At 41.2% G+C, this 12,977-nt stretch overlaps 1 protein-coding gene across 1 annotated transcript in view; it reads right to left on the bottom strand.

Moving 5' to 3' along the window:
* LOC143716530 (uncharacterized) overlaps window positions 1-12,977 on the bottom strand; it is a 128,341-nt gene that overhangs the window by 25,898 nt on the left and 89,466 nt on the right. Inside the window, exons 5-7 of the mRNA XM_077209082.1 lie at window positions 10,781-11,879; window positions 10,500-10,651; window positions 8,769-8,917 (exon numbers count right to left, since the gene is read on the bottom strand). Coding sequence (XP_077065197.1) covers window positions 8,769-8,917; window positions 10,500-10,651; window positions 10,781-11,879 — 1,400 coding nt within the window. The remainder of the gene's footprint in view (window positions 1-8,768; window positions 8,918-10,499; window positions 10,652-10,780; window positions 11,880-12,977) is intronic.

Genomic DNA, 12,977 nt, shown 5'->3' with positions numbered 1-12,977 from the left:
GGGTTTGAAAACTCATGGTAATGTATCATGTCATAGGCTATTATAAAAACTGTTGTAGCCTATTCATATTTGCTGGTGGGATTCTCAATGGAATTTGTCAGAGATCCACCGGCCTTGCTTCTTCTGGGAGTGTTGATTGGAGACGCTAGGTTAAGTGTCGATTGGAGACGCTTGGGTGATGACTGGGCACCCCAGATAAATTTATTTACTAGTAATTAGGTTCCAGGTACGCAGTTAGGTTTAAGGAAAAATCTACAACAACATCAACCAAGACCTACGGTTAGGTTAGTGATTTACTGTTGAGCTCTCATCTCGAAGCTTTTGCAGAGTAGGCTATCTTATGACGCGGCTTTCTAAAAACGCGGCACTCAAGTTAAAATAACATTAAAAAAAAACGTGTCTCTAGACCTGCACTTAAAGGGATAGTTCACCCAAAAATGAAAATTCTGTCAGTAATTCCTCACCCTCATGTTGTTCCAACCCCGTAAGACCTTCGTTCATCTTCGGAACACAAATTAAGATATTTTTGATTAAATCTGAGAGCTGGATCACTCCTCCATACTAGTCCATATAGGCTTCTTCAGGGATTGAAACTTGATCCCCGAAAAGTTAAAGACATTGTTAAAATAGTCCAAGTGACTACAGTCTTTTCTTTTCTGGAGTCAGAGGCAACTGTTTCACCAGGATGGACACCACCCAAACAAACTTGGTTCAAGAGTGCTAAAGGACAATATCTACTTCTCCCTCCGTCATCCTTCTGCAATGTGTGCCAATCCACTCAACCTGAATGGCACATACACACCTGGATACAGTATCAATGACCACAGGATTTCACTTCAGCACCTGAATGGACATACGGTTGACACATCACACAAGGACAATGATAACACCACTCAGCCACAACAACCTCTGCTCACGGACACAATCTCAGCTGATCCCTGCCCACAGAGCTCACCACAGACAGACTGTGACATACTAGAACATCTCCAAGATTCAGCACCCAAGGACAACTTTCTGGAAAATAGCCAGGGAAACCAGGACAGCATATTACAGCCTCCAATAACACCAGAGCAACAGCCGCCCTCACCGGACACGTTATCCATCTCTCCAGCATCTCCACTTCTGTGCTTCTCAGAGAAAATGGAACAACTGGTGTATGCTGGAACTAGACTATCCCACTCTTTTGCTGCAAGCCCCCAGATACCAACCAAAAAACGCCAGGCCCCACAACCACCAAAGCCTGCGGGCCCAGCTCGCCCTCTCCCTCCTACTGTGAGAGCTCTTCGGCCTCTGCCACAGCGCCAGGGCCCACACCCTCCTCCAGCGGCTCGGGGTGAACCAAAAACAACTGATACCAGCTCTCAGTGATATGTGTCGGGTCCCCGCTATGATAACAATAACTTTCTCAAATGTTTACAGAACAAGCGGGAACCCAGTGTGCCTGTATCTTTCTCTATTGCTGTTCGATTACATGATAGAAAGTCTAAGGCCTTCAAAAGCCGTACAGCAAACCCATCTAATCTGGTGCCTATTACACAACAAACTAAGATTGCTGTGGGGACAAAAAGTAAGACTGTTAAGTTAGCACTTTTAAACATCCGCTCACTTAAAAATAAATCACTTCTAGTCAACGACTTAATAACCACATACAACCTGGATTTTTTGTTGCTAAATGAAACTTTGCTAGAAGACAGCTGCAGTGCAACAGTCCTCAATGAAACAGCCCTCCTAACTATACTTTTATGAGTGTCTGCAGAGCTGTCAGAAGAGGCGGAGGTTTAGCTGCTCTTTATAAAGATGTCTATCAATGTAAGCACATATCATTTGGGAATTACCCGTCTATCGAACATCTGGGTATTGTGTTAAAAAGTGCTCCACGCATTTTACTTATCATTGTTTACAGGCCTCCAAAATACTCTCCAGCTTTTGCTGAGAATATTACAGAACTGTTATCAGCAATTTCCTCAGAGTTTGACAGCTTTGCCATTGCTGGAGATTTTAACATTCACATAGATAATGCAGAAACCAATATGGCAAAAGAAATCAAAACTGTTTTAAAAACTTTTGATCTAACTCAGCATGTACATGGATCCACACATAATCCAAGATGACATAATCCAAGATGGCGCCGCAGACGGCTGCCTCGGTGTGGGGCTCTCCAGCTATTGTGTTGTTTTTGTTCGTTTGTTCTGCGTTTAGTCATTATTTTCCTATCAGTTTCACCAAAGACGAACTACTGGACATTAGGAAACAGACACCAGATAACTTTTCTACAGTTTTTGATTATTCAGACGTCTTGCAGGACATTCTCGTCGGAGGGGCAGCGTCGTTGTTCAAAGGCGCGGTCAGACGCAAACGCGGAAAGCGAGCCGGCGCCCTGGTTAAACTCCGCAAACGCGCCCTCCGCACTGCACTCCCCAGTATTCATCTTAGAAATCTCCGATCCCTTCCTAACAAAACGGACGAACTTCTTCTCCTCACCCGCACTAACAAGGATTTTTTAAACTCTGCTGCTCTGTGCTTCACTGAAACCATGCTGAGTGAAGCCATACCGGACAACGCAATACATCTGCCGGGCTTCCAGTTGTTCCGAGCGGATCGGATCGCGGAGCTAACGGGGAAAACAAGAGGTGGTGGATTGTGTTTCTACATTAACGAAAGTTGGTGTTCAGATGTAAGAACACTAAAGAAGATGTGCTCTCCTAATTTAGAGGCACATTTCATAAACTGTAAACCTTTCTACTCGCCTCGCGAGTTTTCCTCTTTCATTCTCGTGAATGTATACATCCCTCCAGACGCGTGCGTGAGCGCGGCGCTACAACAGCTGGCTGAACAAATAGCTGAAACGTAACAAAGGTATCCTGACTCTCTTTTAATCATTCTTGGAGATTTTAACAAAGCAAATCTTTCCCGTGAACTACCAAAATACAGACGTTACATGTCCCACCAGAGACAGCAATATACTGGACCACTGTTACACCACAATAAAAAATGCGTATCACTCCGCCTCACGGGCAGCTTTGGGGCTCTCTGATCACTGTTTGGTTCATCTCATACCGACCTACAGGCAGAAACTGAAATCAGCTAAACTTATAAGGACTGTAAAAAGATGGACAAATGAAACAGAGCAGAATCTACAGGCCTGCTTTGATTGCACTGATTGGACTGTTTTTGAAGCTGCTACCAACTATCTGGATGAGCTCACAGATACTGTAACATCATATATAAGTTTCTGTGAGGATACATGCATTCCTACCAGGACATTCTTATCATTTACTTATGATAAACCATGGTTTACTTGGAAACTCAAACACCTTCGTCATGCCAAAGAGGATGCCTACAGAAGTGGGGATAAAACTTGTATAACTGTATAAACAGACTGACAAAGGAGATCAGAGTTGCTAAAAGAAGCTACTCTGAAAAACTGAAAATCATCAGTCTGGAATGGCCTGAGGAACATCCCCAACTACAAGTCACCATCCCCCCGATCTGTGGACAATCAACACCTGGATGATGATTTAAACTCATTTTATTGCAGGTTTGAAAAGCCCTCATTCACACCACACACCGGCTCTGACCTGCACTTCACACATTCACCATCACCTCCTGCACTCCCATTACTCCCCCCTCCTGCCATCCAACCTGAGCTTAAGGTCTGTGTGAAGGACGTGAGCAGAGTCTTCAAAAAACAGAAGACTAGGAAAGCCTCAGGCCCAGACGGCATCTCATCTGCTTGTTTAAAAGCCTGCGCTGACCAACTGGCCCCGGTCTTCACGCAGATCTTCAATAGATCATTAGAGCAGTGTGAAGTTCCCTGCTGCTTCAAACGCTCCACTATCATTCCTGTCCCCAAAAAAAAACAAAATCACTGGACTTAATGACTACATTCCTGTCGCTCTCATGTCTGTGGTCATGAAGTCGTTTGAAAGAATGGTGTTGGCCCACCTGAAGGACATCACTGGACCCCTGCTGGATCCCTTTCAGTTTGCTTACAGAGCAAACAGGTCTGTGGATGATGCAGTCAACATGGGACTGCATTATATCCTGGAACATCTCAACAGACCAGGGACTTATGCAAGGATCCTCTTTGTGGACTTCAGTTCGGCCTTCAATACCATCATGCCTGGTCTTCTCACAGCCAAACTGACCCAGCTCTCCATACCATCCTCGATCTGTCAGTGGATCACCAGCTTCCTGACGGACCGGCAGCAGCGAGTGAGACTGGGGAAACTCACATCCAGGACTCTCACCATCAGCACTGGTGCCCCTCAAGGGTGCGTTCTCTCCCCATTGCTCTTCTCCCTGTACACTAATGACTGCACTTCTAAAGACCCCACTGTCAAGCTCCTGAAATTTGCTGACGACACCACTGTCATCGGTCTCATCCGAAGCGGTGAAGAGTCTGCTTACAGACTGGAGGTTGAACAGCTGGATGTCTGGTGCAGTTATAACAACCTTGAGCTGAACACGCTCAAAACAGTGGAGATGATCGTGAACTTCAGGAGGAATAGCCCAGCACTCCCCCCACTCACCATCATGAACAGCACTGTGGAAGCAGTGGAGTCATTCAGGTTCTTGGGCACTTCCATCTCTCAGGACCTGAAGTGGGACAATCACACTGACTCCATTGTGAAAAAAGCCCAGCAGGGACTGTACTTCCTTCGCCAGCTGAGGAAGTTCAACTTGCCACAGGAGCTGCTGATTCAGTTCTATTCAGCCGTCATTGAGTCTGTCTTATGCACTTCCATCACTGTCTGGTTTGGTTCAGCTACCAAATCAGACATCAGGAGACTACAACGGACAGTCCAGACTGCGGAGAGGATTATTGGTGCCCCCCTGCCAAACCTCCAGGACCTGTACTCTTCCAGAGTGAGGAAGAGAGCAGGTAAAATCATAACAGACTCCACTCACCCTGGACACCACCTGTTTGAACTGTTACCGTCAAGACAGCGACTCAGAACACTGGCCAAAAGAACATCTCGGCACAGAAAAGTTTCTTCCCACAGGCCATTTCCCTCCTGAACAGTTAACACACCTCCCAGGGCATATGCCTTAAGTGCAATACCCTTCAACTCAGGTGATACTTATGTAGATGTAGATGTAGATTTATTTATTTATAATTTTCAAAACACTGTAAATATGTTCATTATCTGTAAATCTGAAAATGTCTATTCTGACTAAACCCAACTGTGATACTTTTATTCTCATATATTTATATTTTTATTTTTTATTCTTATAATTTGTAGTATTATGTTCCTTGTGGTATTTGTATATGTCCACTGGAAGCCTCAGTACCAAAACAAATTCCTTGTGTGTGGAAGCACACTTGGCAATAAAGCTCTTTCTGATTCTGATTCTGATAATCATGGACACACTCTAGATTTACTTATCAGTAAGGTTCTAAACATTTCATCGATTGTTATTAAGGATGTAGCACTGTCTGATTATTTCTGTGATATATTGATCTCTCCGGCCATTGAAGCTGATCCGTGTCTGTCAAGAAGAGATGCTTAAATGAGAACACTAGTCTACTATTTAAGAAGGCTATATCTTTAACACCAAGCATATTTGCTGACTCTGTTGATTTTCTCCTTGATTCTTTTAACTCAAAAGTTAAGAGTGTAATTGATGATATTGCTCCTGTGAACGTCAGGAAGAGTGGCAGACAAAAAGCACCTTGGAGAAACACGACAGCAGTGCAAAATATGAAAAGACAATGCAGAAAAGCAGAGCGCATGTGGCGGAAGACAAAACTTGTAGTCCTTTATAACATCTACAAAGACGGCATCCATGCTTTCAATAAGGAACTAGGCAAAGCTAGACAGACTTTCTTCTTGAATATTATAAACCGCAATATAAACAACACATGCACTCTTTTTGCTACTGTAGAGAGACTGACAAACCCCCCAACCCAGATTCTCAGTGAAATGCTCTCTGAGAGCAAGTGCAGTGAAATTGCTTCTTTCTTCTCTGAGAAAATCAATAATACCAGAAAGGTGATCAGCTCATCCTTGAGTTGTGCTGGGGTCCGACAGATTAGTCACCATGTCTGATTTCGAAGAAATTAATGGCACAATTTTGGAAGAAACTGTACAGCACCTAAAAACATCAACCTGCACCCTTGACGCACTTCCCACATCTTTTTTCAAAAATGTGTTACACAGCTTAAAAGCAGATCTCCTAGAAGTGATAAATGCCTCACTTCTCTCTGGGAGTTTTCCAAACTCCCTGAAAACTGCAGTTGTCAAGCCCCTATTGAAAAAGAGCAATCTGGTTAAGACCATATTAAATAACTATAGACCGATCTCAAATCGTCCTTTCATAGGCAAGATCATTGAAAAAGTTGTCTTCAATCAGCTGAACAAATTCTTAAGCTCGAATGGATACTTTGACAATTTTCAATCTGGTTTCCGACCGCATCACAGCACAGAGACCGCGCTCATAAATATAATAAACGATATTCGCTTAAATACTGATACAAGCAAATTATCAGTGCTGGTACTACTCAACCTCAGTGCTGCATTTGACACTGTCGATCACAACATAATTCTTGACAGGCTGGAAAACTGGGTCGGGCTTTCTGGGATAGTCCTAAAATGGTTCAGGTCATACTTAGGAGGCAGAGGTTATTATGTGAGTATTGGAGACCATAAGTCTGAGTGGACACCCATGACATGTGGAGTCCCTCAAGGCTCAATTCTTGCGCCACTCCTATCCAACCTGTACATGCTCCCAATGAGCCAAATAATGAGAAAGAACCAAATCGCTTATCACAGCTATGCAGACGATACACAGCTCTACTTAGCCTTATCGCCTAACGATTACAGCCCCATTGACTCCCTTTGCCAATGCATTGATGAAGTAAACAATTGGATGTGCCAAAACTTTCTTCACTTAAACAAAGACAAAACTGAAGTCATTGCGTTTGGAAACAAAGTTGAAGTTCTAAAGGTGAACGCATACCTTCAGTCTAGGGGTCAAACAACTAAAAATCAAGTCAGTAATCTTGGTGTGTCTCTAGAGTCAGACCTTAGTTTCAGTAGTCATGTCAAAGCAATAACTAAATCAGCATACTATCACCTGAAAAATATTGCAAGAATTAGATGCTTTGTTTCCAGTCAAGACTTAGAAAAACTTGTGCATGCTTTCATCACCAGTAGGGTGGATTATTGTAATGGACTTCTCACTGGCCTTCCCAAAAAGACCATAAGACAGTTGCAGCTCATACAGAACGCTGCTGCTAGGATTCTGAGCAGAACCAAAAAATATAAACACATCACACCAGTCCTCAGGGCTTTACACTGGCTGCCGGTTACATTTAGGATTGATTTTAAAGTATTATTACTGGTATATAAATCATTCAATGGCCTGGGACCTCAATACATTGCAGATATGCTCACTGAATATAAACCCAACAGATCACTCAGATCATTAGTATCACATCAGCTAGAAATACCAAGGGTTCACTCTAAGCATGGCGAGTCTGCTTTTAGCAACTATTCCAGCCGCACCTGGAACCAGCTTCCAGAAGAGATCAGATGTGCTCCTACAGTAGTCACATTCAAATCCAGACTCAAAACACTTCTGTTTAGCTGTGCATTTACTGAATGAGCACTGTACCACTGCTCGTCCGACTGTTTGCACTGTATTTTATTTTGTTTTAATTATTCTGATTTCATTTGATTATTTCTGTATTTTATCTTTTATTCTAAACTGTTTTAATTATTCTGATTTCTTTTGATTATTTTAATTTCTTCTATGTAAAGCACTTTGAATTACCATTGTGTAATGAAATGTGCTATATAAATAAACTTGCCTTGCCTTGCCTACAGTGGCTCAATCTTAAATTTATCAAACGACGAGAATACTTTTTGTGCGCAAAAGAAAACAAAAATAACTTATTTCAACTATTCATTTCCTTCTCTGTGGGCCTTGAGTCGGTTCACTAGTGTAATAGCATAGTGCTAGGTCACACGCATCACACACGAACAGCGTCGGCCAACAGTGAGCCTACGTGTGACGTACAACACAGAAGTACAACACAGAAGCACTACGCTTCACACTAGGTTAACTGACTAGAGGCCCACAGAGAAGGAAATGAATAGTTGAAATAATGTCGTCATTTTTGGGGGGTTTTGTGCACAAAAAAATATTCTCGTTGTTTGATAAAATTAAGATTGAGCCACTGTAGTCACTTGGACTACTTTAACAATGTCTTTAATAACTTTTCAGGGCTGGCAAGTTTCAATCCCTTAGAAGCCTATTGACTATAATGGAGGAGTGATCCAGCTCTCAGATTTCATCAGAAATATCTTAAGTCGTGTTCCGAAGATGAATGAAGGTCTTACGGGGTTGGAACAACATGAGGGTGAGTAATTACTGAAATAATTTTAATTTTTGAGTGAACTATCCCTTCAAGTGCGTCTTGTTTTAATCGCAAAAACGCATCCTATGTGAATGAACGGACTGAAAGATAAACAGGGCATTCTTTTTGCACTGTTATTTAAGCAGACAGTTTGCCCCGTACATTCAGTACATAACAGCATTAACAAGCCAAAGAGGGCAAGGTTTCAACTAAACTAGTTTAAACCCTTATGTTCTTGCTCCGTCTACGTGTGGCAGCTTTAACTGGAGGTGCACTAAAAGGTTTAGTTAATCCCTCTTAGCATGGATAAACAGACCACAGAATTAGGTGGGCTGCTACAAAGTTACCGACTGCACCCTGGGGCCTAATTCCAGGGAAATGCCCTTCACAGAGCAAGGCTCACCGGGTTCATTACAGCTGAGTCACATTTAGTCGTGTCGGACAAGTGGATCAGCACCGTTAAGCGGAGTGCGGCGCAACAGAAGTGTCGCACGGACAAGTGGATCAGCACCGTTAGAAAAGTCAATGGTTCACCGCTGGGAGCGATGATCTCTGTCAACGAAGATTCACCCCATGAATCATGAGGAGTCACTGAGAACCACTGAACAAGTGTCTGTGGGTTTTACCTGATCTCTGATCATTTTTATACATTTGTAGACGTTTTAATTAGACATTAGTATAATTAAAATGAGGTAGTTAATCTGTTTAGCTGAGTCATTCATAGGACAAACAAAACAAACCCTAACAATTGATAAAAGAACACGTTTACACATGATCATCTTATTAGATGATTAGACGATTCCATTTGAAAGATTTTACTTTCATTAAAAAATTTGCAATAGATTGTAAAATGTGTTTTTATGAAGTAACCCCATTATTTTCATAAACCCCTCCTCCGAGAATACTAAATAAGGGCGGTGAGGCCATTTTATATTGCTTTGGAGAAGAGTTGTTGTGGTATAGTAGGCTGTTGTTGCCGAAATGCCGTCGAAAAGCTGTTATTTTCATCCGGATTGCAGGTCCACTTTGTTCAGCCTTCCTAGGGTCGCGACTCGCAGGAGTTAGGGATCAATGGTTAATTATTACCCAAATCTCGCTCTCTGTGCTGCACATTTTATGTAGGAAAGTTTCCACAATCTTCACGAGTTCAATGCAGGATTCGCACAACGGCTTGTCCTGAAAGATGGAGCAGTTCCAACTTTAAGAACACAAGCTGTTGTTTACGGACCACAACCTGTAAGTATGATTTATTTTTCGTTGATGTGTTTTCCTGTAATAGTTCGTATTGTTAATTGTACGTTGTAGCAAGGAAGTAAACAAATGACAATGGCTACTATTGTTCTAAAAATACAAAAGTAACGGTGCCATACAGTCAAAAACGATCACTATAGATCCACAGTCTTTACTCAAAAAAATGGGTCCGATTCGGACTCAAATTGTTATGGTTTTATCGACGCAATTGTTTATAATACACCAAAGCACAAACTACCGTTAAAGGTAAGGGGCTTGACGTTTCCGGAAAACGTGCACTAGGCGGTTAGCGAATCACAACACACTGGGCCAGCTAACCAATCTGAGCCCACTGTGTATTTTTGAGGGACTGTCTTCCATAGACATCATATAGATAGACGCCTTATCGCCGTGGGGCCGCCTTCATTTCACCAAACGCGCCATTGTCTCATCGTTTTAATTTAAATTCACCATGGAAACAAACCAAGACTTCACACTTTACACCTACCTTTGTCCAGGCGTTTAGTCTCAGATGTGCGTTACGCCCAGATGGAGCAACATTTATTAATTCTACGTAGGACAACGCATTTTACGTTAAGCTTAGTCTTACGACAGGGTGAATGTCCAGCTGGTACAACCGGCCTCAGGTGTTTTTCAGAATTTATGCCGAAGTAAAGGTTTTACATTAAATTAAGTTTTTACATTAAACAATCACAATTCAGCTGTTTTTTTTAAGACAAAAATGTTTAATGCTATTAACACAGAAGTATACAGACATAAAACAATTTAAGTATATATATATATAATTCGTATATGTATAAATATAATTTGTCCTGAAGCTTATCGGTAGTCCGGTAAATTACCCAATTATGTATCAGTCCAACAAAATATCGGTTCTTGGTACTCATCCTTTCCCTGAGTACAGTATTATGGCTTCTCTCCAGGATGAAGCCGCTCATGTGCTTTACGTGATGTTGACCACTGAAACTCTTGTCACAACATGAGCACTTGTGAGGTTTTTCTCCAGTATGAATTCTTTGGTGCAGTTTCAGATTACTAGATGCAGTAAAGATCTTCCCACAGTCACAACACACATGATCTCTCGCTTTATTGTGTATTTTCTGGTGCTGTTTAAAACTATCCAGCCCTGAAAAACTCCTTCCACAGAGAGAACACACTTAAGGCTTCTCATCTGAATGAACTTTCAGGTGTTTCTTTAGATTTGATGATGAAATGAAACTCTTCTCACACTCAGAACAGTGGTGCGGCTTCTCATCAGTATGAAGTCGCTCATGTGAATTCAGTGTTCCCAACCGACTGAAACTACTGTCACAATATGAGCACTTGTAAGGTTTTTCTCCAGTATGAACTCGCTCATGAAATTTCCGTGTTCCCAAACGAGAGAAACTCTTGTCACAATATGAGCACTTGTAAGGTTTTTCTCCAGTATGAATTCTTCGGTGCAGTTTCAGATATGCTGCTCTAGTAAAGCTTTTCCCACATTCATAACACACATGATCTTTCACTTTATTGTGTGTTTTCTGGTGCACTTTAAAACTGTCCAGCCCTGAAAAACTCTTTCCACAGAAAGAACACACATAAGGTTTCTCATCTGAATGAACTATCAGGTGTTTATGTAGATTTGATGATGAAATAAAAATCTTTCCACACTCAGTACAGTGGTACGGCTTCTCTCCAGTATGAACTCGCTCATGTGTTTTCAGAGATCCAGACTGAGTAAAACTCTTGTCACAATATGAGCACTTGTAAGGTCTTTCTCCAGTATGAATTCTTTGATGCAGTTTCAGATGACTAGATGCAGTAAAGCTCTTCCCACAGTCAAAACACATATAATCTCCCACTTCATTGTGTGTTTTCTGATGGAGTTTAAAATGATCCAGTCGTGAAAAACTCCTTCCACAGAGAGAACACTCATAAGGCTTCTCATCTGAATGAACTATCAGATGTTTGTTTAGACTTGACGACGAATAAAAACCTTTACCACACTGATCACAGTTAAATGGTTTTTCTCCAGAGTGACGGAGCCGATGAACACGGAGAGCTGATGCATGAGAAAAACTCTTTCCACACTGAGTGCATGTATACGGTTTCTCTCCAGTGTGAATTCTCATGTGAATGTTAAGGGTTCCTTTTTGACTGCAGCTCTTTCCACACTGAGTGCAGGTGTGCAGCTTTTTGGCTTTTGTTTCTTGAATTTTAAAGTCATGATGTTCCTCCTTAAATTCCTCCAGTTCTTGTCTTTCGTCTTTCACATCAATCCGATCTAAAATAAACGTAACATTTTAATCAGTTTAAGTGAACCCTGATTTAATACCAGAAAGCAACAGAGATCAGACATTTGATGTGCCAAAGATTAGTTCTGTCATTCTCTTGCTATTATGATACAAAATTAGTTTGACAACTGTTATAGCATACAAGATTATGATTAAAAGTACATAAAAGATGACGATTAAAATTATATAAGCATTTCTAGAATTTTTCATGCTTATTATTTCACAGCTACCAAAGCAGTGAAGGATCAAGAATGGACACCAACCTATTTGTTCCTCAGTATCTTCATGTTTTATTCTGGATGGTTCTGGATCACTCATGTCTTCAATCTCCTCTTTAATAAACTCCATCTTTAACAGTCACACAGATTTCAGCTGCTACTCCTGGAGTTTGTCCTTCTCTTGTAGGATGATGGGAATATTCCCACTGTTTATTGGTGAATTGTTGTGGGAGGGACGCCAGATCTGACAAATACAAAGAGAAGTTATTGAATTACTTTACTTAAATTTAAATTAATTGCACATTTCTGTTTTCTGATAGAAATATAGAAAATTTGGATGCAGTTGCATTTAAAAAAAGGTTTGTTTAATGAAATACGAATAGCCTAATTTAATGGTATACGAGAAGCTGTGAAAAGCACTGAAGTTCAATGCTGCCGTGGAAACGAACAATGATGCCCTCGAGAGAAAACATCTGCATCTGAGGAGTTTACTATGTAGGCCTAAATATTTTGTATGTTTGCATGTAGGCTAAATGAGATGTGAATAAAAGCTATCAAAATCAACAAACATTTGCTAAACCTTATAACTGTAACAAAATTATGAAGAAAGGAATCATTGTTCGTTTCCACGGCAACATTGAACTTCAGTGCTTCTCACAGCTTCTGGTATACCCTTAAATTAGTAGTATGATGGCAGTAAAATAACACTTATTGTGTTTTATAGCTATCCAAGCTGTTATAGCCGTTATAACCATCCAACTTACACCCTATTATAGCCATCCAAATGAAGAAGTTATACCTTTTCTGACAATTATTGATCTAGAGAGTCCAGAGAATTGTACTGCACTGGTTTTAAACAGGCAATTTACC

Source organism: Siphateles boraxobius, unplaced genomic scaffold, assembly GCF_051911475.1.
Source record: "Siphateles boraxobius isolate OS27281-9 unplaced genomic scaffold, OSU_SipBor_1 6, whole genome shotgun sequence".
NCBI lineage: Eukaryota > Metazoa > Chordata > Actinopteri > Cypriniformes > Leuciscidae > Siphateles > Siphateles boraxobius.
The sequence above is the reverse complement of the archived record's forward strand: the minus strand, read 5'-3'. Positions and strand labels throughout refer to the sequence as shown.